General features: G+C 43.2%; 1 protein-coding gene across 1 annotated transcript in view; it reads right to left on the bottom strand.

The window, feature by feature from the left end:
* The window catches only part of Cc2d2b (coiled-coil and C2 domain containing 2B), a 78,882-nt gene that overhangs the window by 40,479 nt on the left and 12,625 nt on the right, over window positions 1–25,778 (bottom strand). Inside the window, exons 6-16 of the mRNA XM_075975089.1 lie at window positions 22,945–23,143; window positions 22,654–22,790; window positions 22,424–22,552; window positions 16,975–17,184; window positions 13,582–13,679; window positions 11,940–12,080; window positions 8,187–8,289; window positions 7,916–8,034; window positions 4,711–4,888; window positions 3,806–3,956; window positions 993–1,140 (exon numbers count right to left, since the gene is read on the bottom strand). Of these exons, the coding sequence (XP_075831204.1) occupies window positions 993–1,140; window positions 3,806–3,956; window positions 4,711–4,888; window positions 7,916–8,034; window positions 8,187–8,289; window positions 11,940–12,080; window positions 13,582–13,679; window positions 16,975–17,184; window positions 22,424–22,552; window positions 22,654–22,790; window positions 22,945–23,143 (1,613 nt within the window). The remainder of the gene's footprint in view (window positions 1–992; window positions 1,141–3,805; window positions 3,957–4,710; window positions 4,889–7,915; window positions 8,035–8,186; window positions 8,290–11,939; window positions 12,081–13,581; window positions 13,680–16,974; window positions 17,185–22,423; window positions 22,553–22,653; window positions 22,791–22,944; window positions 23,144–25,778) is intronic.

Here is a 25,778-nt window from a genome sequence, read left to right as displayed (position 1 = left end):
CACATGCTCCAGAACACAAGGGTTGAGGCAAAACTTGCATGTTCACAAGTAGGCTGGATAGAGAAACTTACACAAGATACCTTCTAAGGAAATAATGTCCTTGGATTTCCCAGAGTCCCATGACACCTGCCTCATAAACTATCACAAACCTCAGAACCATGTTGCAGTGAGTTCCCTGGATACCCCACTGGCATTCAACTATGGGTTGAGCCAAAATCCCCATCAGCAGTGAACCATTTCTACCAACAAACACCAAGTCGGCTGCACTGCCTCTTGACTCAAGGCTGGTTGGAGAGCTGAAGACCACACTGTATGGATTAAGATGGAGTACTGCAAGAAAATTCTAGAAGTCTAGGACTTTCCTTCCACCACGCGATCCAGAATGACTGGGAAAATGTAAACCCTCAGTAATGAACTCTTTTTGAGTGTCTGAACCTTTGCAAGTTGAAGACTATGGATGGGAATCCCTCTCTAGCTGTACATGTGACTGTAAACCTAAGCAGGGAAGAAACACGTCCTCCTACACAGAAAACAGTGCCACGGTGTGAAGAGTCAACCAAGTTAGCAGCCTACTGCTAACTTTACTGAAAAGCTTCTGTACCCCAATCAAACCAAGTTTTTTTTTTTAAAGCCAAGGTTTAATGGATACAAATGCTCCTGGATGGCTTTCCAGGCCACCCTCACCCTCAGAGGAGATGGGAAAGGAAGACCAGAAAATCATGTGTTTGTTTCCTGGGGGGCATTTTAAATACCCTATAAGAGTGGTCTTGAGCATCTCTGGGGAGGGTTCATTCGTTGGCGGACTTTCTCAGGGGCAGAGTCTGGACTGAGGCAGCTCCAGGGGAGGGGGCTTGGGATGGAGCTTCCATCAGAACATTCCAGACTCTTTGGGTATATGGATACGAGGTGCTGGAGCGAAGCCTTCACCCAAACATTTACATGCACATTTGCTGAGATGTAGAACAATGTTTCAAACATGAAAAGTTTGTTACCTGCAGTATGCAGATCGCAACGACTGCGATACGGGTGTCAAAGGGATTCCATTTTCATCTAAAGCCCACGAGAGGGAATAGCTAAGTTTTCCAGAGGTTAAAAGACAAAGTTTTTCATTCTCACTTCCCTCGAGATTAAAAGGCACATCTGTTTACAAAAGACATTTAGAACACATCACTGGTTTAGAAATCCACAAGTTGAGGGATGGGGAAGATGATTCAGTGTGCAAAATGCCTCTTGTGGGAGCATAAAGATGAGTTTGGATCCCTAGAACCTATAAGAAAGCTTTCTGTGACCCCAGAGCTGAGAAGGCAGAGACAGGTGGATCCTAGAGCTCAACTGTTTAGTCAGCCGCTAGCCTCGCCAAACGGATGGCCATCTGGTTCATGGAGAAACTCAATAAAAAAAAACAAACAAACAAAAAACAGGGTGGAAAGCAATGGTGGAAGTCACCCATGGCAGCCTCTGGCCTCCATCTTGTATCCTTCATCTCCCCACTACAAGGAGGATTGTCTCAGACTGCAAATGAGAGGAAAATGTTGAGCCAAACACAGAGGTGAGCATCTCTCCATATCTTATGTCTGGGATTCTGTAACCATTTTTTCTGGGACTTCTTACAGTAAGAAAGGATCATTGGCAAAAAAAAAAGTCAGACAGGGTAAGGGGATTGGGGGCCGGGTGGTTCAGTGGTTAAGAGCACTTGCCACTCAATCATGAGGACCAGAGTTAGGATCCCAGAACTCACACTGACCATCTCACAAATGCCAGTGATTCTAGCTCAAGGGACACAGCACCTCCTTCTATGAGTGAGTATGAGGGCACGTGTAGGGGAGACCCAGCCAATCACCTTGTTTGCAGGGGGCGGGGTCCTCCGAGGATATTTTTTACTTATAAAGATTGGGCCTACTCCCCATCTGCCCTTCTGTTTTCCTGTTCTCCACTGGAACTTTTGGTTCTGTAAGTCTATTTCCCAATTAAAGCTGTATATATTATTACAATTTTTGTCTGAGTTCATTTAAGCCGCTACAGGCACATGCGCACAGACACACGCACCTTACACATACACACACCATACACACACACAGCCAGACTTCCCTTTCTTTAGGTCCCTGTATATTCTTTTTTTTTAAAAAAAAGATTTTATTTATGTATACAGTGTTCTGCAGAAGAAGGCACCAGATTTCATTCTAGTCAGTTGTGAGCCACCATGTGGTTGCTGGAACTGAACTCAGAACCTCTGGAAGAGCAACCAGTGCTCTTAACCACTGAACCAACTCTCCAGCCCATGTCCCTGTGTCTTCTATCCCCCACCTCATTTACCACGACCATGTTCAACTATTGCCACGCTCCCTTATGTTTGGTGCCCTTAGTCTTCCCTCCAGGGCTTCTATAGGAGAAAAGAATGTTCTGGGTTCTCTATGGACCCAAGAAGACTGTGCTCTTCAGCCTGTCCTTCCCAGTTTTGTTTGTTTTGGGCTCACGCTTTCTTTGGCTTCCTTCTTGCTCATTTGTTCATACCTTTTCTTTTCACCTGATGGGCACAAATAGATGCAAAACCCCTAAAAGATGAAATAAAGGAATGGGGTGGGGGGAGGTTTTGGTCTGTGTTCTCTGAGATGTGATAACTAATCTACTTGCAGGAGAAGAGTGAGGTAATCCAATAACAAGGGGGTAGAAATGATCTCCTTTCCTTCATCCCTTTTCTGAGTCCCTCTTTTCCTCTTTTTTCCCTTACCTTCTCACTGATTCAAGGATAGCAGGCACATCCTGTAGCATTGTTAAAAGAGAGGAAATCAGAAGCAAAGTTCCTGGACTAGGGAGGCCTGTGGCACACCTACGCAGTCCCAGACTGGGAAAACAGGAGTAGACAGATTCTTGGAGCTCACTGGCCAGTCTGCCTACGTTCATTCAGCAAGAGACTCTGTCTCAAAATAAGGTAAACAGTGACTGACAAAAAGATATCTACCTACACACACAAGCACAAACACACACACCACACAAATACATAACACACATACCTACACAGACACACACTACATAAATAAACACACACCACACAATTACACACATGCACACACTTATACCCCCACATCCAACACAAATGCACACACACCCCACACAAAAACACACCCATACAGACAATACCACATGCTTACACCTGCACAGACACACAAACCCCGCACAAACACATGTACACATCCCAGAGCTCACGCTCCAGAACCCACACTGCTCCTGCTCTGTAGGACGAGGAGAAACATAGGCATTCTTGGCAATGTTTAAGTTTCCCAAAGACCTGATTCAAGACAAACTCTTAAACAATCTAGTTTTGACACCTGGATAATTTTTTTTTTGATAACCAAATATTTGTAATGTAAGTGAGATTATTTTTTTTTTAAAGACTTGCTTTGGATCCCAGGCTGACCTAGACCTCATTATCCTCCTGGGTCTTCTGAGAGCTGGGATCAGGTACTACCATAGCTAGTGTTGTGTAAATTTCCTCCAGACTGAAGCATTCTGCTTTGCAAGGAAACAACTCAAAATAGCTTCAGGAAGTCCCTGAAACTGACCAGATTCACTAATACCCCCCCACTCCCACCCCTGGCAAAAAATGAGCAATCAAAGTTGAGAAGCCCTCTGAGAGGAAGGGAAGTGCATAGGTGGTGTGTGAGTAGATGTGCACGCTGCATCTCCCCCCGAAAAGCTGTGTCGCAGAACACCCAGCTAGGATTCTTTACTCATGAGTGTGACCCAGGCTCATTTAGGACTTGGAGCCCATGAAGAAAGCCGAGGAGAGGAGATGGTTGACACTCACTGCTCCCTACGCCTCCATCCAGCGGTGCGACCAGTTTATCGGAGCTAAATTCTGTATATTCCAGGGTAGTCTTGTCTTTCAGCTCCGTCTTGTCAGGTAAAGGCAGATAGAGTTTAACCAGTAAACTTGCCCTTTTGCTTATTTCATAAACCTAAATATAAAATAGATAATTTAGAAATCAACAAAATAAACAGGAGCAACAGAAAAACTCTCAATAACACATCAGTATCATTTTTGAAAAATACTATATAAAAATAGCACTGTTCTATGACATTTTCCTCACACAGTCAAGATGTGAACAGGAAGCTGGCAGGTCACATGGCGACGGGCTCACAAAGCAGCAAGAACAGGAGGTGGGGCCAAGCTAGAAAACCTCAGTTTTGTTTTCACATGGACTCACTTCCACCAGCAAGGCTCTGCCCCACAAAGGTCCAGCAGCCTTCCCAGACAGTGCCACCAGCTGAGGACTAAGTAGTCAAACACATGTGCCCATGAGATCAGGGGCCTGCCGTGTGTTCATCTGCCCGCTTTCCTAAAGGGATCCAAGATAACAACAACAAGGAAGGACGAAAGAAAAAAGGATGAAGAACAGGCATGGCAAGAGACTGAAGCCACCGGGTCTGGGCTGGGAAAACGTGCAGCGATTGTTTAACCAGGACGCTGCACATGCAGGGCTGATGGGAGCGCTACTGGAACAGAAAGATCTGAGGATCAAAACCAGACAATTCTGTGCTTAAGACATGAAAGACCACAGCAGAGGGAGATTAGGAATTTATTACTAGCTATAGACATAAGGCATTCCGTAATATAAAAGAAATAACCTACTATATATAACAGGCATTAACAAGAAAAAAATGACACATTTGTCATAAAAGAAGACACAAACATAAATGAAAATGGCATACCTCCAAGCAAATTGTTTCGGGCCAGTATAACAGTTGAATGTTAAAAATCTGTTGAAACATGACTTTAAAATCAAGCTGTAGGGGAGACACAGAAGTGCAAGAAACCTGCTTATCATTGTAAAATATTTTGATAAAATATTTGAGCTTCTGAATTTTGGCTCTCCTTTTTTGCTCATATCTAAAAAAGAATCAAACAAGTCATTAGATGACCCACAAAATCTGAAACAATGTAAGATGCTATTTTTTCCCCCTCAAAATTACCTTAGGAAGTTAAAAAAAAAGAATGACTATTTCAAATGATAAATACTATCTTTAAGTCAAATGGCACCTGCCTGTGTGTGATAGAAATGTTCTCTTTATAGTCAATCGTTTTTGAAGAAAGATAGATGTATATTCAAAAATAGAAAGGAACTAAAAGCAAGGTTTGGCTGTTAATTCTGCCAAACCATATCTCAAAGAAACTATTAACACCCACCAGATGTCTTACAAGAGAGGGAAGGGGAGGCTATGGTGAGGGGTGGAGAGTTTGCATAAACAACAGAAACACACACACACACACACACTCACACAACTGTAAATCCCTTAGGCTCCAGGCTGTGTGCCCCTTTCCTGCAGGGGCAAACACCATAATAGGAGGGAAATGGGTCACTTTCTCTATGGAAACACTTGTTGGTCATAAAATCACCTAACCCTTGAGGTTAGGCCCAGTGAGGAGTAAGGCTTGATTTTAGAACTGTTCTTTGGAGCTAAGCCCTAGACCTAGGCCTGAAACTGCCTGCTCCCCATTGCCATAATCAATTTATGGGCCAGGGTCTCTTCCCATTGTTTGTCTACTCCTGGTAGCCCTCTCGGGAGGTAAGGGGACAAATGATACTTCTTGTGTCTCCCCTTCTCTTCCATCTTCCCAGTTACCCCCGAGACAGCCACCCTGTGTGGTGTTCTCAACAATATACACACAGATTGTGCACTAGGAACGTAAGTATAAAACCACTTGGTGTAACTCATAAGTCGTATTGTGTGACCTGAAAAACAATGCCTAAGCTCGCCGCCAAAGAGGTAGGCCTCCCTCAGGAGCAAACCCCTGGCAAGCCACCCCACAGCTCAGATACGGCCTAGCCCAGTACAGGCCTTGATATGCTGAGAACTAACCCTAGGGTGGCCATGCTAAGCTGGTGAACCAGTCCCCAGAGGAGAGCGCTGATAGCCCGATAACCGCACAATGGCCTGATACAAGAATTGGACCTCTGGGAATGGTCTCTAGGATCACACTGCTGTGCTTCCAAGACACAGCTTCTCTAGCCTCCGTGTTGATACCCTCAGCAAGGAGTCCTTGAGACTCTGTGTGGCTCTGGCTTCAGCAGCCACTGAACTTCCGGCACCACCACTGGGCTCACGCGGGCTGCTGGCCAGCATCCTTGACAATTTCCTGGACCTCCATCAGTGCCATCCGCAGCTGAAGGGCTTCACAGCAGATGTGGGCTGAGCCCCCAAAGGTCAGAAGTGATCTCACCAGAGATTTTCCCAGGGAAAACCGACAGCAGCATTTCTGCCCAAATGACTGTTCCCTGCTTAGCGAGACAGCTGCTTTAACTTTTTATATTAGCCTGACAGTATACGGAATGCTTGTTCGAATACACTGAGCATATTTGAAAGTCAAGTCTTGTGTGGACATCCTAATTGCTGTGGGCCTTATAGATCACAGACCTTGCTCTCTATGTTATGAAAATTTATCAACTCAAGATTAAATTATCTTCAGGAAGCCGCGCCTGCTTTCTTCCATTGTGAACCATCTTTAATCCTCCCCATTTCTCTTTCCTCTCATTTCTGGCCTTGGCTCAGCATTTACTTCTTTCTAAAGAATCGATTCTGTTCCACTGTGAAGGGCAGCCAGCCACACCATCTCACGGCCTCGGAATGGATTCTGTTCACCTGTGAACGGCAGCCAGCCACACCATCTCACAGCCATGGCTTTGGAAGCTGTATTTCCTTTTGCCTTAACCACACCAACTCTTTTTTAGGTTCTTTGACATGTAGGTCCTCTTTCCTTTCTCCTCTTTCCTCTTTCAGGTCTCAGGCTCCTCATATGTCTAGAAATGAGCTCAAGCTGAACTACAGAAGGATTTCTGGCAGTTAGACAGAAGCCAGCATTCCTCAGGAACTTATAAAATGGGTTTTTCCATGCCCCCCAAAGTCCTTCCTCCCAGCTAAGCTCCATATAATATTTTCTCTCCCTTATTTACAATAAAAACCTTCCTCCAAATGGAGCGGTCATGTTGACCATTCCTTTATTGATTTCTTTTCATGGCTTGTTTTCCTTCCTTCTTTTGGATGGGCATTTTGTATACATTTTACCAAATAAATTATCTTAGGCTCTCATTAAAGGGCCTAATAAAAGGCTGCTTTTTTGCTGTACCTCTCTGCTCAGAAAGAGGGTGTGGTGCTAATTGTGCTCTCTGTCTGCTAGTCTTTGTGTTTTCTTTTCAATCCATTTGCTTATAAATGTGCATATTTACTGAAATATTGTCCATGTTCCAGCTCTGGGCTAAATGGTGCATTCACAATGCTCAACAACGAACTCATCCGCCTCCTCTGGGAGAGAGAAGTAGAAAACTAGATACAGTTCAGTGCCCTAAGCTGCAATATCCTGTTTATGGGAGATGGAATCTGTAAGCTTAGTGGATGGGAGAAATCGTCTATTTATTTACACATAACGTCTTAGGCAAGGACAAGGAAGAAATCTGGGAAAGAATGAAATTTGTACTGTCAAAGCAAGGAACTGTCCAAGGGGCCCTCTTGCTATGGAGCAGTTTTCATAAGTGATAGGTGCTCTATAATAAGGCAGGTGACAATATAATAACAGTGACTTTATATCCCCACCCCTACCTGAATAGAAATTACTACCATGACAAAGTATAAAACTTACTAATATATCGTGCTTGCTAGTAAAAACAGTACAGGCTTCCCTCAGGAATGTATTTGATATGTGGCCTGGAGCAACTTAACCTTCCATTAGAATCAACTCCCCCCACTTCAAAGATGAGGATAGCATCACACTCCATAGAGCAACGGGGACAATGGAACGTAAAAATGCATATATGCAAATGTAGCAGTGTCAAACAAATGGTACTCAAGAAATCCGACATCGCTATTCGAAACAACACAACAGGCAACTGATGAGAACGAAACAGTTTGCTGAGGTGCTTACAATGAACACTTGGACACGTTGGTTAGCTCTGCTGAGAAAGAAAGCCACGGCACCAGCGTAATTGGCTTCATTCTATCTATTTTCATTCCTTCCAGGTCTGAAGCTGGATGGGGGCATCTCTAGAAACCAAAAGAGGAGGAGAGATAATTTAGCATGGGAGCTGTTTACACTTGGATTTGTCTGCTATGTTGCAAGTTCCAAGAAGCATGTACCAAGCCATGAAAGACTCCAGCAGGTTAAGATGGCCGGTGTCATCACGCACGTTACATACCTCCCGTGTGTCTTCATTCTGAAGTGGCATTTCTTCACTTTCTTCCCCAGACACTCCTGACATTTCTGCTTGGTTCTGCTCATTCCATGTGTTCGTTTTTATCCTAATTAACAATAAATAAAATTTTTTAGAGCAGAAGTAATGTAGGTATTTGGGAGTTGTTAGAGAAAATTTTGAAAAAAAAAAAAACGTTCCTAAGCTTTTCTGCAGTTTTCACGGGTTTCTTCGTGGGTAAATCTGCCACCAGCATTTGCAGGCTTTTCGAAGGCCACCTCTCCTCAGGTGAGAAAAGTAGCCAGAAGAAGGGGGATAATGGAACTGAAGATCATGCATCTAAAATCCCATTTTTCTCTCTTGTGGTTTAAGACATGCAAACAAGACCTGGTGTAGAGGTAGAACAAGGTCACCAGAGGGATAGAACGGACCCACTCCACCTGGGGCTGATGTACTAACAGTAAGAAGGTCACAGTGCTGGGACTGTTTCTGCTACTGTTGGCATTGGCTAGCTCTCAGACTTACTGAGCACGTGTGCCCTAAGTGCTTGATACACATTGACTTAAGTCTCACAGCCGCGTGCAGTGGGCACTGCTACAATTCAACAGTTCACTCATCTGGAACACTTTTTCTTCATTGGGGGGGTTTTGTGCTTTTCAGTTCCAAGTTTCAGTTTTTATTTTGATGCTTTCAGAAGAGAGTCGTTTGGGACAATGCATGCTCTGTTCAGAGTGTAAAAGGGCACAGCTACTCTGCAAAGCGGTTGGGAGGGTCCTCAGAGTGCCAACCAGATTACCATGTGACCCAGCAATTCCTGAGCGAGGCGCAGTCACGAGAAATGAAACCTCTCCAGGCATGTGAGGACTGATTACAAACAGGAAGGTGGTTTCTCTTCCGGGTGATATAATTGCTCTACCACTCCGGAATATATTTAAAAGTCGACAAACTGTCAAGCATATCCTAGTAGAGCTGTTTAAGAGATGATATCCTTTGCCTTTCTGAAACGGAACACAGGGAGGCTACTGTGCGTAATACCTGTACAGGCTTGAGACCAGGGCACATGTGCTGAAAACCCAGCCTCACCCACAGCCCTGCAGAACACAGACAAATGACTGAAGTGCTCTAGGTCTGCTCGCATCTGAAAGTCAGGCTGATGCGAAGGCCGACTGCAGTCAGTGCTTTATGTGAAGTGCACAGCCAAACATTTGCAGAAAGACCAAGGATAGCCATTATTGCCTTTCTCTGATTCACAGCCGTCAATAGGCAATCAGCTGACTTACTGTACTTTAACGTAATCGCCCAAATGTTATGGCATATTAAATCACTTAGGGAGATTCAGTCTTAAGACTCTTGGACCCAGACCATGCGCCACACCAATTAAACAGGAACAGTGGTTGTTACAAGTCCCAGGTGAGTCTAATGGACAGTAATTTGGAGAACAAGTGTTATTAATAAGTTCTGAGGCTTTTATATCTAGAGTCCCTTTGGGATAGTTACTGAGGTAGAGTCATCTCGGGTTTGTGGACTCCTTTTTATTCTGAACCATTTGGAAATGCCAAGATTTTGGTTAGTCTAGTAAGGGTAGGGTCTCCCCTTGTGTGACCTCCGTTCATCTTCTCACGCCTTCAAATCTTAAGCACTTCTTAGTGATCTGAATCCCCTCTAGGTAGTAGTGGCCAACAGAGAACATAAGTGAAGCCAATATCTACATGAACCTGAGCTCTCTGTATTCATCAGTGGTGTGGTTTGGAGTCAGTAACTGGTAGCAACCGGCTCAGACAGTTTCTCTCTACCTTTTAAAAAGTGTGTGTGTGTGTGTGTGTGTGTGTGTGTATGAAATATACATTTATTTCCATCTATTTATTTATTTAGGTAGGGGTGGGTGGCTCATGCATGTCAACACCATGGCACGCATGTAGAAGCCAAAGGACAACTTGGAGGACTCACTTCTCCTCCTACCGTGTGGATCCTGGGGACTGAACTCCGGTTGTCACACTTGGCAGCACATGCTGTCACCCACTGAGCCATCTCGCCAGCCCAGGTCTCTCGAAGCTTAAGGAAGTGGTGCTCACACTTGACAAGGTGAGTTTCCAGCCTGAATGAGATGAGCAGCTTTATCTTCAGCTTCCTGCTAGTTCCCATCAGCCATTGCCACCTTATAAAACATGCGTTAGCTGAGATTGCCTTTTCCTCCATGTCAGAGATCCAATCCGTCTCTCAGAAGCATGAAGTGTGGTTAGACATTCTTTCCTGCTGTATATACAGTGCCCCCCCATGCACATCCCTGCACCTCTGACTGTGGTAAAGTGCTCCCTGGTGCTCCTCTGTCTTCTGTTTGGGTCTCTCCTCCTCTTTGAAGCCACTTAAAGCCATTTCTCAATGACCCTCTCCTAACCTCACTGTCTCCCCTTTCCTTAAGGAGTATCATGGACACTGGTGCCACCAGCTGTTAATATAAGCTACCACCTTCCACGTGCGTCTAGCTGTTCACTCTGCTGCCTCACTGAGGGCATTATTAGGGAACGTCAGATTCTGTGCTCCAAGCCAAACATGAGAAGGAGGCAGCATATCGGTGCCAAGCATCCTTGTCACAAGATGTCTTCTCTGGAGAGGTGGCTACAATCTTGTTGAGTTAGGATTGACCAGGACCAGGCTGGTTGGTAGGACAGGAACAGTGAAGTTGTCCAGGACAGAGAGGTCTCAGGAGCATTAAACACGCTGCTTTCCTGGTTCATCTGAAGGGTACTTTAGGATCACTGGGGCTAAGTCCTGCTAGGATCAACCAAGTCACTGACACTTCGGCATTTAGTGCAGGCGTTTCTAAGGGAAAAAAAAAGCACCATGGCAAATCCCAGCCCAAATCTGTCTAATGCTAGGAAAAGTGAACAGTGAGGACCGCATAAGACTTGGGGACACATTCTCTGTGCTCAAGGTCTCGATTCTGAACAGCCTCGTGGTGTCTGTGGCTGTCCTCTGGAGTTCATGGTGCATGGGTGTGTTGAGTGGTTTAAAAGATTAGAAGCAAGTTCAAGTTCATATTGAATTGGGAGTTTAAGATGAAATCCCATGCTGGGTTTGGGTTCAGGTACTGTCAGAAATGCTTTTGTTGAAAGCTACGGGTAGAGGAATGACAGAAAACACACCTCCCCTACTTGCCTGAAATGACACTCAGCCTTAGCAGTTTTGAAAAAGATAGATGCAGGACAAAGACTTGTCAGGAGGGAACGTACATGATTGAGAATTCCCATATTATAGTAGATACGCTTTTATGACTCAGTCTAACTTTTTCACATGTGTTTCACTAATTTTTATATATGGAGTATGATTGCCGGATCCACGGTCAACATTGTGAGAAAGTGCCACGCTGCCTCTCTGCCCATCGGCAATGCGTGGAGACTTTTGCTGCTCGGCATCCTTGGCGGCGTTTGCTTGACTTCCTGTTTGCCATTTGGACAGGTTTGCTAACACCGTGTCACTGTGGCTTTAACTTGCACGTCTCTCTGGCATGCTGCTACTCGTGTGCTCGTGTGTTCGTTTCTCGTCCACTTACCTCCCGGTGTGCATCGGTCCAAACCCTTCGCCCACTTTCCAACCAAGCTGCCTTCCAGATGGTTCGTAAGATTTGTTGAGATCTTCAAGACACAGGCCTTTACACATAAAATCACTGTGCTCCTTCGACGTCTTTTCTCAGTGAGTGTGAATTCTCCGTGTCCGCAGGCAACTTCCTCGAGGACTAGTGAACACAGAGTGGCCACTTACCTATGGAACTGCAGCTTCACTGGGGTGCTTGTAAATCCTTGCTTTTGCCGGAGTGATTTCATCTGTTTCCAAGTCTGCAAAACACTGTGCAGTAGGGCGTGGTCCTTTTCCCTTTCTGCTTCGTACAGTCGCTTTGTGTCTCTGTGGAAAGAATTGCAGACCGAGAGTGGGCTGCTAGGCTAGAGCTGCGGGTTGCTTGGAGCATTGTAGAAGCACATACTGGACTGAACCCATCTGCTCCCCCTACTGACGCACACCTGGAACCTCTACCTTAGAATGCTTTCCTTTTGTCCACTGAAAATGCAGCAGAAATGGACTCTGCAAAGGTTTTTTTTTTTTTTAATCACTATTCAAAAGTGCTCTGCTAAAATGTGAGCTTTCTGGAAAAGGGGAAACCTCCTAACTGAGGAGTCAGAGACATCCCAAAGGAATGGGCAGAAGATACTGTAAGAAAGGAACCATAAAGAAAGGGGCTGGGAGCCCTGACATTTTGGTGACGTTTCTTGCTATGTGACACTGAGATCATTTGTGGTTGGTACTCTGCTATTTATGACCAAAAGTGTAAACCAGTCAGTGCTTTTATTTGCACTAATACAAACTTATAATACATAAGTTTTAGGTTCTATTTGGGCAGCCCTGCAGCCTAATTTAGGAACAGTTCAGACATGTTCAGGTTTTGGGATCTCAAGAGATTTCGATGAGAAGTAATGATGAGGATGATCCTGAATATCAGTCACTCTAGGAAGGGGCTGGGGAAAGACTGTGGTTATTTAAAATACGTGGGGGTAGAGAAATACCATTCAATATTCAACCTGTATCTCTTTCTTGGTGGGCAGAGCCTGCTCTCCAAAGTCCTTTTATTAAGACATTAAAAACCATCGCCCATGACCATGGACCCCTAATTAACTTTAAAGACCCCACCTCCAAATACTGTTATTAACAACCCATTTGGAAACTCCACTGATGATACTGCTGAGTGACTAGATCATGAGGATTCTAACTAACTTAACTAAAATCTGGTTGTACCACTGGTTGGTGGTGGGGCCTCGCTGGAGGAAGCAGGTCACTGGAGCATGACTTTAATGGATGCATCTTGCACCTAGACCTTCTCCTTTCCTTTCCTCTCTTTCTGCTTCCTGTCTGCATGCTATCAGCTCAGTATCCCCCTCTCCTGCCATGGCTTCAAGCCTCCTCAGGCCTGTCACATCCTTTTGGCGCTCCTATGATGAAGTGTCAGTCTAGGTAATGGCTCTCAGGCCACCTAAGGTGATTTTCTGTTTCACAGACTAAAGATCTTATCTCCAAGGTCACCGACTTCTCTGTCTGCTCAATCCTGCTTTTAAACCCAGTCAATTACTCTACTTTCCAGCTGCAGACTTTCTCCTCTGGAATTCTGCAAAGATTTTCATCAAGAAATCTTTCATTGGTAGATACTAAACCTACCAGTGTTTTCTCATGGTAGTTCTATGAAATATTTCTACCCAAACACAAGCCTTAAGGAAAGACTGGTGACATCTCTGTAATCTCCTAAAGAGTAGAAAGTTCTTCTTTTTGAATTTTATATATCCCAGAGCCAAGCACAGCTTATCATCCAATCTACTTAATAAATGTTTGATGCATGCAGGACTCACTCAAAACCTACCTTATCTGCCAGTAATAATCTTGAAATGTTTCCCCGGTAAACCGGTTTATTTCTGTGTTTTTGCTAGCGCGTTTGGTAGTCTCTGTCAGTGCTTTGAGCTGCAATCAAGAAAAGAGGTTTTTTTGCTATATTTCATATACATGTGACTGCTGCTCTAACTCATCTGTAGAAACCTAAATCCAGATGTGTGCAATGGAAGCACACAAAAAAGTGTAAATTTTATCCTACCTTACATAATTTAATAATTGTTTGGTAATAAAAACAAGGTAAGACTAGACCAATACACGAGTAGAAGAGACGGTCCTTATGCACATAACAGTACATAAATATATTCATCAGACTACAGTAAAGACAGCTCTTCAAGTCAGTACAGAAATGATGCTGGTAGCCCCCAGGCTCAACTTTGGAGACAAAGCATCAAGTTGGAGCTCAATTTTATCCAAGACACATGTAGGATAAAAGGCTAGAGTTATATACACATATCATAGTAATACATGGAAGAGTATTTAGAATTTGGCCTGTCCGATTCCGGACACTATCAGCTGCAATTAAATGATCATTTTTCTTGGTTAACAGAATAAGGATTGATTTGGAAGACTACAATGGGGAAATATGTGACGAACTATGATCTCAAATAGCTTATTTTATGTATAGAGCCATGAGCATAGACAGTAAAGATAAAGGCACTCTGCGAATATATTCTTAGATAGTACTCTATGGAGATAAAAATTATTGTTGCTATGGTTTTAAGGATGAGATAATTTCCCAGGTTTTCTAGCCACAGCCTGTGAGAGGGGCTCCCGCAACACCTCGGCACCAACCAGGAGCCTGGCACAAGGCAGTTGCGCACTACTATGATCTCTTTGTGATGAGGAAGCATGGTCCTACCCAGGATCATGACATTCTAAGCAGGACAACAAGCCCCATACACAGGCCTGGCGCAGACCGCCTCAGGCTTCTGGGAGAACATGAGCCCACTCAGAAGCTTACAGTGCCAGGCAGACAGACACTACCATGGTGAGCAAATGTATGGTGTGGTATGGGAGAGAGAGAGAAACAGAATGGGTCATGTCCCGTGGACAGTGGCATATCTGAAGAGCTGAAATAGGTGAGGAGCAGGTTGAGGTGGGTAGCTTGATTGCCACCCAGAGCCATGGTGATGTCTGGACCCGAACTGTTGCCAGGGCCCGCGTCTGGGTTCATGGCTCTGATGCAGCCTCAGTTTCTGTTGATGTCCATGACTCCTGATACCATCAAAGGCTGAGAGGATAGGGCTGTACAGAGTTTAGTCCAGCCCCTCACTGGCTGTAACACTAGGGAGAGCTGGGTCTGCCCCTCACTGGCTCAGCAGAGCACTCAGGAGAGACCTACACCTCACCTGGGCAGCCAGCACAATAGAGCTGACCCTGAGGGCATGTAAACAGAAGAACTGGTCCCTCTCCTTGGTTATTTTTGCAAGGGACAAAGCAGGAGAGCTCACCCTGGTGGGGAGGATGAGGGAGAGCTGGTGGGCTGACCAACCCTGCAACTAGCCAGGCCCAGAACCAGGTTTATGAGTTGGCCCACTCCAACATCCACCTCATCCATGATCTACAGGTGTGTGTGAAGGGGCCAGTCCTGCAGATCCAAAGCTGCAGGATCTCCACAATGCAGCATATCTAAGAGGAATACCAGTGATGGCCCAGCACTGATAGTGTAGCAGAAACCAGAGGCTTCGAACCAGACCAAAGAGTCTGCAACGAACACTTACACGTAAAGACATATGGATAAAAGGGCTCATTGTGTGACTCACTGTGCCACACTGCAACTTCCATGACAAGATTTTTTCTTTTTTTCCTTTCTTTTCTTTTTTCCCTTAAATTTTATCTTATGGGGGGGGCATTGCAAGGGCAGAGGGCAGATATGAAAGGACAGGAAATGAATGGGATCAAGGTACACGATGTAAAAGACACAAAGAATAAATAAAAATTTAAAAAGAGATAAAAATTTGTTAGGCACATCATATAGAGCAGAAATCTGTAAATAAAATTACTCTCAAGGGACCATATCAACTTCAGAATCAGCTCCTCTGTGTGTGAACCACACTACACTAAAACGTAGAATTTTTGGTATTCATAGGGACTATTCTCATGTTACTACTCTATTTCCTTCTCCTATTAAATTCTATCACACAATCAATAGCATTTAATTCAAACAGATGAACCAAGTTCTGTTATTTCTGCACTATTATTATTATTATTATTATTAATGAAGGTTTCACTATTTATCCCAGGCTGGTCTCAAACTGAAAGCAATCTTCCTCAGCCTCCCTGAGCTGGAATTACAGGTGTCTACTACCGTAGTAGACTACACCTGTAACTAACCAACAAACAGTCATTGAAGTACAGTTTATATACAACTTTCTGAGATACCTGGTGGCTCTGTCAACATTGCACAGTTAGTGAAATACTGTAGTATTTAATTTCAAGCAAACTCAGTTGACTGAGACCTACAATTTTTTTCTCTGAGAGAACATTAGTTAACAAAATGCTTGGGTGCCAGGAACCCAAAGAAAACTTAAATGAGAGGCAGCACAATAATCAATGGATACATCTCTAATGTTTCTCTAGAATGTATGACTCTCTTCATGATGTCCATAGATGACTACTTCAATTAGTCATCCTCAGAAGACTGTTCAATTTCACAAAAGGTTCAAGACTGTTACAAATGCTAAATTGCAAGACGTTAAAGTGGTGCCTCTTAAAGCCATTTGTGGTGGTTTGAAAGAAAATGGCCCCCAAGGGGAGGGCACTAATAGGAGGTGTGGCCTTGTTGGAGTAGGTGTGGTCTTGTTGGAGGAAGTATGTCACTGTGAGGGTGGGCTTTGAGGTTTCATATATGCTCAAGCCACGCACTGTAATACAGACCACTTCCTGTTGCCTGTGAGTCAAGATGTAAGAACTTTCAGCTCCTTGTCTAGCATCATGTCTGCCTGCATGCTGCCTTGCTTCCCACCATGACAATAATGGACTAAACCTCTGAATGCTAAGTGAACCACCACAATTCAATGTTTTCCTTTTTAAGAAAACATTTCCATGGTCATGGTGTCTCTTCATAGCAACAGAAACCCTAACTAAGACACCATTATAATTTCAAATGTTCTTGCATCATAGAGCCAAGAGTAGCACGAACTAGTGGATGCTTTATCTGCGGCAAACATCCTATGGGGCAGGTTTGAGGCCATCTCCTCAATAAGTCAAACCTTCCCATTTGTTCTTGGATCACTGTTCTAGTGGGTTGAATCTTTAGGCATTAAATAAAGAGAGAAGGTTCTCTGCTAATTGTTCTATTCCAAGAGCGTCCTCTTCCAGTTTTAAAAGTTGGGCCTTAGAAAGTCTCCGGGAGCCCCCTCACCTTCTCATAGAGCAGCTGAGATAAGCTCTGCTTCTGCCTGTCCTGGAAAGACTCACAGAGCTGGAGCAGCCTGGCACATAGGACTTGTTCTTGATTGAAGAGCGGGTGATGGCTGAACTGCAAGCCCACGATGTTAAGATCTAATTGGTACATTTCCCTTTGACCATCCATTCTGTTCCTAAAACAGCATCCCAGGTCAGATTTCACTGCCTTTTAAAGAAAAAATATGTCCAAGTTTATTTGATTCTGTTGCCTTCGAAACCACAAGTAACTTTTTCTTATAAAATAACATGCCAGGCATATTTAAATTCCAGAGCTTCAGAATTGTAAAGCCAACAAGTGGTTCATCTTTGAAATTTATTTGCACTCTTAATTTAATAAAATAGTTTTATATTACATTTTTCTTTTTTATTACAATACCTTATTTTAGCGCAGAATCTTAATCATCTTGCTATAAGTTATTGTCATCTACATCATTACTGTTTACGTGGATGTTGGACTTTCAATTTACAAGACCCAAAATAATTTTTATAGGAACACCATGGCAAATTGTGCTACAACTTTTGCATTAAGAGTTTTGTCTTGTGAGTCAGAGTTAAATGGAATTATCTATTAAAATTATTTATGAGTGAGTATACTAGTAATTGTCTGAAGAGTCCCTTGAAGGAAGCCAGGCTCTCTAAGTGGTCTAAGGACACCATCCCTCTCTCTACAAAAGATGCCTCCATTTGGACACTAGATTTCACCTCTGATGTGGGATTCCCCTCTGTATGCTATGAATATGTTTTATTACCATTGATTAATAAAAAAGCTATTTTGGCTCATGGCAGGGCAAAATATAGGTAGGCAAGAAAACTAAACAAATGCAGGGAGAAAGAAGGCAGAGTCAGGAAGACATTATGTAGCTACTAAAGGAGAAAGATTCCAGAACCTTACTGGCAGGCTATAGCCTCATGGTGATACACAGATTAATAGAAATGGGTTAATTTAAGATATAAGAACTAGGCCGGTGAGAACTCAAGAACAATGGCAATGGGTTTCTGATCCTACTGCACGCACTGCCTTTGTGGGAGCCTAGGCAGTTTGGATGCTCAACTTACTAGACCTGGATGGAGGTGGGGATTCCTTGGACTTCCCACAGGACAGAGAACCCTGATTGCTTTTCGGGCTGAGGGGGGGGGGACTTAATTGGGAGAGGGGGAGGGAAATGGGAGGCGGTGGCGGGGAAGAGACAGAAATCTTTAATAAATAAATAAATTAAAAAAAATAAAAATAAAAAAAAAAAACTAGGCCGGGCGGTGGTGGCACACGCCTTTAATCCCAGCACTCGGGAGTCAGAGGCAGGCGGATCTCTGTGAGTTCGAGACCAGCCTGGTCTACAAGAGCTAGTTCCAGTACAGGCTCCAAAACCACAGAGAAACCCTGTCTCGAAAAACCAAAAAAAAAAAAAAAAGGATATAAGAACTAGCTAAAAATAAGTCTGAGCTATATTAGCCAAACAGTGTTGTAATTAATATAGTTTCTGTGCAAATGAGCAACCTCCATTTACATACCTCCATTATAATTGTTTCATTCTGGAGGTCTTAGATTATATGCAAAATGGTTCATCTTTGACTTAATCTGCTGTCTTCAATTTAAGCATGTGTCTAAACTTGTGTGCGGCTGAATTTTAGTGATGTTACTTTAGAGAAATGATGAGTTACTGAGCATCTGATTCCCAGGACTTGATCCACCTCAAAAGGACAGCCCTGAGTCCTCTCTCTTGATCATTCTGGTGTGAACTCACCTCAGAAGGACATCCCTGAGACCTCTCTCGAGATCATGGTGGTGTGAACTCACCTCAGAAGGACAGCCCTGAGTCCTCTCTCTGGATCATTCTGGTGTGAACTCACCTCAGAAGGACATCCCTGAGTCCTCTCTCTGGATCATTCTGGTGTGAACTCACCTTAGAAGGACAGCCCTGAGACCTCTCTCGAGATCATGCTGGTGTGAACTCACCTCAGAAGGACAGCCTTGAGACCTCTCTCTGGATCATTCTGGTGTGAACTCACCTCAGAAGGACAGCCCTGAGGCCTCTCTCTGGATCATTCTGGTGTGGACCCACCTCAGAAGGCCAGCCCTGAGACCTCTTTCTAGATCATGCTGGTGTGACTCCACCTCAGAAGGACAGCCCTGAGGCCTCTCTCTGGGTCGGTCTGGTATAAAAGGCCTACTGCTGGAGTTGAATGGGGATTTTTTTCCTCTGAATTTCACATTGAAACTATTGCTAACAGTTATTTAGAAGTAGCACCAAGTGGGACTTTTAGAAGGTTATCAGCTCTCTTTTCTCACTAGTCATATGATTAGTAGCTGCATTTGATTAATGGTTCCTTAGTCTGCTTTGTATTGGCATTAATAAAGACCAGGGTCAACAACAACAGGGAGAGGAAAGGGTTTACTTGGCCCACATGCTCTATAGACTTGGCCTACAAGTGGAGACATTTTCTCAGTTGGGGTTCCTTGTCCCAGAATAACTCCAGCTTGTGTCAAGTTAACAAAATCCTAACCAGGACAAATAGAAGAACTAGTTCCCTCAAGAGTGGGTCATCAGCTATAAAAGTCTATTTTGCCAAGTCTCTCATGTGCCCTGCCTCTTGCCAGGACATGCTGCACTGTCTTGGGACTCTGCCAGTGCTGTAGGAAATCCTTCATCCAGTAGACTTTAAGTTACCCGTCCACTTGGGCGTGGCCTCTTATACTATAAATGGTGATATAAAGCGTGCCCACTCTCTCTTCCTGTTGTTGGACTCAGCTGCTGTTTTCCCATTCAAGCAGAGGACTGTGATCTGTGGGTCTACCCCTAAATAAATAACCCTGTATTGTACTCAATTCTGAGCTAGTGTGGGTTTTCTTTTTAGCGCCAGTAGCTGTCAGAGATGACTTACCCAGGGTTTTAGCTTCCTACCCTGTAATCTACTCTGACAAAGCATCAAGTTCTAAATGTTCAAAAGGATCCAAAGAAGGTAGATGGATACCTATAGGAATGAATGATCTATAAGAAATTAAGCAAGCTGTTGTAATTTATGGCTTGCATTCCACATTTGTTATGGAGATGATAAAACAGGGGCTTCTAGCAATAAGGCTGCCCCACACGACTGGCTTCAATTAGTTTCAGCAGTCCTGAATGATGGGCCCTCACAGCTGTGGAAATGTTATTTGAGAGAAGAGGCAAAAATTTTAGAACAACAGGGAAAAGCAAAAGGACTTGAGACTTCACAAGATCAAATTCTTGGTGAGGACACGTATGCTGTCCCACAGGCTCAAGCTCTTTACGATGAACAAATCTTGTCCCTATGCCACAAAGCAGCCTTAAATGCTTGGAACAGGATTCAAGAACTAGTAAAAAAATGAATCATATACCAGGGTTAAACAGGGCCAGAGAGAACCCTTTAGTGACATTTTACAAAGATTAACTAAGGCTGTACAAATAGAAGTAACAGACCCAGAAGCTAGATGAGTACTTACTGAATCTCTGGCTTTTGAAAATGTCAACTTAGAATGCAAAAAGATACATTAGATCAGCACCAATGGATGAATGGATCCTGCATACAATGAACTTTGAGACATTTGACTATAATACTGAACCTTGAGTAGGAGAAGCAATTTCCAAAGGTATGAGCAGACATCAAAATGCCAAATGTTTTGATTGTGGTAGAATAGGACATCTGAGAAGGGATTGTAGACAATGAATTCCTAGAAATAATGTCTCCTCTGGGAATGGCAAAAATAAAAGTTACCAACCTTCTGGATTATGTAGAAGGTATGGCAAACAAAAGCCCGACATTTGACCAATGAATGCAGATCAACAAAAGACAGACAAGGCAACCCAATACCATCAGGCCCCCAAATCAAAAGTGGTCTAGTCATTCCCAGTCACTATGAGGGATGTCTCACTAGAAAAATTTAAAAATCCAGAGCCTTCTATAAAAAACTATCTGTTCTGGATGATGGAACAAACATGGAAAAGGAATCAAAAATCCCAATAGAATATAGGAAACATATATTCTGGCAGACTCCTATAGATGATCAAAGACCAAAGCTGAGTATGCATATAAATGGCATTGTAATTGTTTGTTTGATAGACACAGGTGTGGATGTGAGTATCATTACTCCAGAATCTTGGCATCCAAACTGGCCTCTTCAAGAGGAAGATGGGAAAAAGAAGGGTGGAGTCAGGGAGAAACCATAGAGCTGCTGCCAGAGACAGACTTTCTGAAACTTTGCTGGTTGGCCATGACCTCATGATCATGCACAAATTAATAGAAATGGGTTAAATTAATATGTAAGAGTTAGCCAATAAGAAGCTAGAGCTAATGGGCCAAGCAGTCCATTATCATCATGGTGGGGAGCGTGGTGGCATGGATGGTACTGGAGCAGTAGCTGAGAGCCACATCCTGGTCTTCAGGCAGCAGGGAAAAAGAGAGAGGGACAGAGAGACAGAGAGAGACACAGAAGGAGATACAGAGAGAAAGACAGAGAGACAAAACTAAACACACACAAAGAGAGACAGAGAGAGGTAGAAAGAGAGACAGAGAGAGGTAGAAAGAGAGACAGAGAGGGAAAGAGAGTTGGAGAGCGGGAAAGAAATGGAAAGCAAGGAGAAGGAGGAAGAAAGAAAGACTGGGCCTGGCCAGCTTGGACTTTTGAAACCTCAGAGTCCACCCCCAGTGGCATGCTTCCTCCAACAAGGCCATGCCTCCTGGTCATTCTCAAATAGAATCACTCCCTGATGACTAAGCATTCAGATATATGAGCCCATAGAGGTCAGTCCTATGCAAACCACCACAGAGGCTCTTTGCCATTATATAGCAAAACTGAATGCATATAAACATAAAACCAGCATTTCTATTCTGTGGTATTTACCCAGCAGAAAGTACACATACCCATCTCGTCAGAACACGAGTGCGGACCTTTCTCAGAACTGTTGCTACCATGACAAACAACTGGATACACCAGACATCCATCAGTAGAAGGACAGATAAATAAAATGTTGTCTTCATACAACTGATTTCCATACAGGAAAAAACAAGCAAACTATTGCATCATACAAATAGCAGTTTTCTATGATCCCATTTATGTAAAAGAGACAAAGCTAACAGGGGAGAGTAATGCGCAGTACCAGGACCTATGGCCGCCGCTCCCCTGGATGCCATTCGATGGGGTTTCTTCTCACAAAGTCAGAATCATACACATTTTGTATTGTGGTTTTCGCTTCACATTGTATTTGAGTATTTCCCATCATTAAACAGACCTCAATAATCTTAAAGATTACTTAATATTTTTATCCAAGGTTAGCTATTCTATGACTAGGCTCAGTATATTTAGGAGGTAAAATAAAACCATAAATCATGTGATAACTGATACTGCAAGAGCCGATGTCCAAGCATAATTACAGATTACTGCCGCTTACCTTCCTGTGTACAGTCTTCAGCGCTGGATTCAAAGATTCCTTGCTCATGCTGATCCTAAAGTTCCAAGATTGTCTAATAGGTGAAGGCAATGACATTATCTCTCCACTTTCTTCAAACCAACATTTTCCCTATCAGAAATATGCACAAAATCTAGTCATTGAATAGATCACTAAAAACAAGTGTCACATGTTAGCTGCTACTGATCTAACACATTAGCTGGTACACTTGCCTCCTGGAGGCTGAGAAGGCGGTTTTCCATTTTGTTGCAGATCTTTTTACACATCACTGGCTTTTTTGTAGTGTAGAATCCTTCGTCTTCTAAGATGCGCGGCACCATGCCTTTTGGCAGTTTACGCTGGTTGGCCACTTAATGATAAAACTCAGATAAGCACTTTAAAGTTCACAGTGGGATAACTAATACATATAAGGTCAGTATCTTTTACCGCTCCAACATGCACATAAATCAGCACCCTGTCACATGGCACATGCATGACTTGTGTATTTCGGGGGAGTGTATTACCTGGAGAACTACTTGGCAAAAAAATATTTGCCTTCTGTTTTTGTATCTGCTCTTGATCATCTTCATATTCCGCAGCTTTTACTTCAAATAAATCCATTAAAATGACTTCTTCCGCAAAATCCTCGTCTCGGCCCTCAGCAACGTTTTGTGAACTATCACCAAATGCAGAGGGTTTGAAGTAACTATCACTGACTGATTTCTGTTGGATATTAAAAAGGAAAGATCAGTCTGCAAGCTTTCCCCCATGACCAGTATGCAGACACATTATGTTTCCCTACTGTGGCCTTCCAGTTCATCTAGCTCAGATCAAGTGCTTGCTGAAACTATAAAATATGTTGTCGATAAAATAAGTTTTGCTGAATATAAAGGAACTCGTTTAAGGTTACTGTTATATATTTTTATTGCTCAGTGTTCAATTCCCCAGTGACTGTTGCCCCGTTCTGCCCTAAGGAAATGGTTCAGACACAGGACCCATACGGACCTACGGAGATACAAGACCTATGTACAAGTCTTCATCAGACTTCCTCAGTTGTAAGATCTTTGATTGCACTGTGACACCCGAGACTGTGTCAATAAAGTTAACCTTGAATCAGGGGGCAGAGCCAGCAACTGGCTGACTGGAATTAGCCATGGAGAAGCCAGGAATACGGATAGAGAAGATGCACAGGAAGGAGCAGGGAGGAGCTTAAGAGATTTCCTGTGCTTTCTTTGATCTGGGAAGTATGGAGAGAGGATCAGCTGGTCACTCCTCCTCTGCCACTTCTTTGATCTATCAGGTTTTCACCCGATACCTGACTCCTGAGTCTTTATTGATCATAGAGCGACAGATGAGCATCCAATGTGTGGTATGAGATCATGCTGTGGCTTCTGAAGCCAGCACCCCTCCACCAGTGCTCAGGCTGCTTCTCCTGCCATCCCCCACACACCCTTCCTTGCTGTGGCTCCCCCCACACAGTCAGGCCCCCAGGCCAGCCACACACACCTGCTGCAGGGACTACAGACACCTGGACACCCGCTGGTGCTAGTGCTAATCCTCTACAGAGGCGCAGAGGACACTCCATTCCCATAGGCTTCTGCAGACACAGATCTAATCTCACTTTAAAAGATGTGCTTCAGGCCGGGTGGTGGTGGCTCACCCCTTTAATCCCAGCACTCGGGAGGCAGAGGCAGGTGGATCTCAGTGAATTTGAGGCCAGCCTGATCTACAAGAGCTAGTTCCAGGACAGGTTCCAAAGCAACACAGAGAAACAAAGAAACAAAACAAAGAAAAACAAACAAAAAGATGTGCTTAATAAACAGGAAAGGGTAATAGAGACCCCAGAGATAAATTACACAGTGCTTCCTTCACTTCAGAGGTTTTAAATGCTGATGAGAAAGGAAGAACAGCTGTGCAGAGACACTGGGTAGTAGAAAAAAAAAAAACGGCTGGATTAAGTCAGCCTGTATATTCTAAAGATGTGTTGACCTTAGAATGGAAGCCAGGACATGTGTTACTTTGGGGACTAAGTTTTGCTTTTTTTTTCCAGAGGAGAAGAAATGCCATCAAAATTGACAAAGATTAGACTCGAACAGGAAAGACCTCTAATTAAGAGAGGTGTTCATCAAACACCTTGGTCATTCCATCTAAACTAACTTATAAGACAAACAAATGCCTTTCATTTGTTCAGGTATAAAAAAAGAAAAAGAAAAAAATTATTACTAAAAGATAATACTTTTTCTGTTGCCAAAAATCATTTTGCCTTAACAAAGATATAATTTGCCAAAAAGGGAAACTCCCCAGAGTTAGGGTGGAAACAGGGCTCTATTTTTGTCTTCCCAGGAGAATAAAGGAATCCAGCTAAGGAATCTGAAGATCACTGGACAAATGAGACATCAGAAGAAGGAAGATGAGTCATCATGAGAAAATGTCCCAATAAAAAAAGTAAACTGGCCTAGTGGTGTAGCACATTTCCATCAGGGTAGAATTTCATAAGTTTTCCCAAACACTGTTTTTGCTGCTCTGTACAAACATAAAAGGCAAATGGTTTCTTTGTGGTCCCAATTCAATTAAAAATTAACGCTGGCTTTGGAGTTGGAACATGGCTCTCTCCTTCTCTAAAACCAAGAGTGCTTGTTAAAGAAAAATCTAAAATCTCTGTCTCACGTCTGAAGAGCTACCTGGTATTAGACAGGAGAAAAAACAAAATTAAGAGACTATCCTATTGCCACTGATCTCATAATCTTTGGGTTTTATTTGATTCTTTAAAACTTTTCTTAAGGTATAAATATTACCTCAAAAAATTAATTCTAGAAATAAGCTCAATCTAACTTCCTTTACATGTTTCCGGGCTTGAGTCTGAAGCAGGTAACGAGGAATTAAGCTTGTGTACCCCAGATGTATTTAACAGATTATGGTCCTCTACCCCTCCCCGACTACTTCTTTGATCTACCATGTTTTCACCCCCAAAATCTGACTTCCAAGTCTTTATTGGTAATAGAACAACTTAGGAAAAACAACACTCTTCCCTTTTGGTTTTCTCCACTCCCAAGACACATTACTTAAAAAGATGTGGCATAGATAGACTATTTTCTATAACATATTCAAGAGAAAACAATAGAGGAAAGGAAGAAATTCATGGCAAAGTGGCTACTGTGAAATTATAAAATAGGATTATTTATAAAAGTTATTTAAAATCTGAGTATAGGAAGAAATAGATATATTATTTTGATAAACATCTTTCTATCATGGTCATAAGTACGGGTCTACTCACAAAAAATTAATAATTCACTTGTTTCAGGTGACTATGTAATGTAAAATCTTTACATATTGAAGAAAATACCATCCAATTAAAAAA

Source organism: Microtus pennsylvanicus, chromosome 5 (genome assembly GCF_037038515.1).
Source record: "Microtus pennsylvanicus isolate mMicPen1 chromosome 5, mMicPen1.hap1, whole genome shotgun sequence".
In the NCBI taxonomy this organism is placed as follows: Eukaryota; Metazoa; Chordata; class Mammalia; order Rodentia; family Cricetidae; genus Microtus; species Microtus pennsylvanicus.
This window is presented reverse-complemented; position numbering and strand designations above follow the sequence as displayed.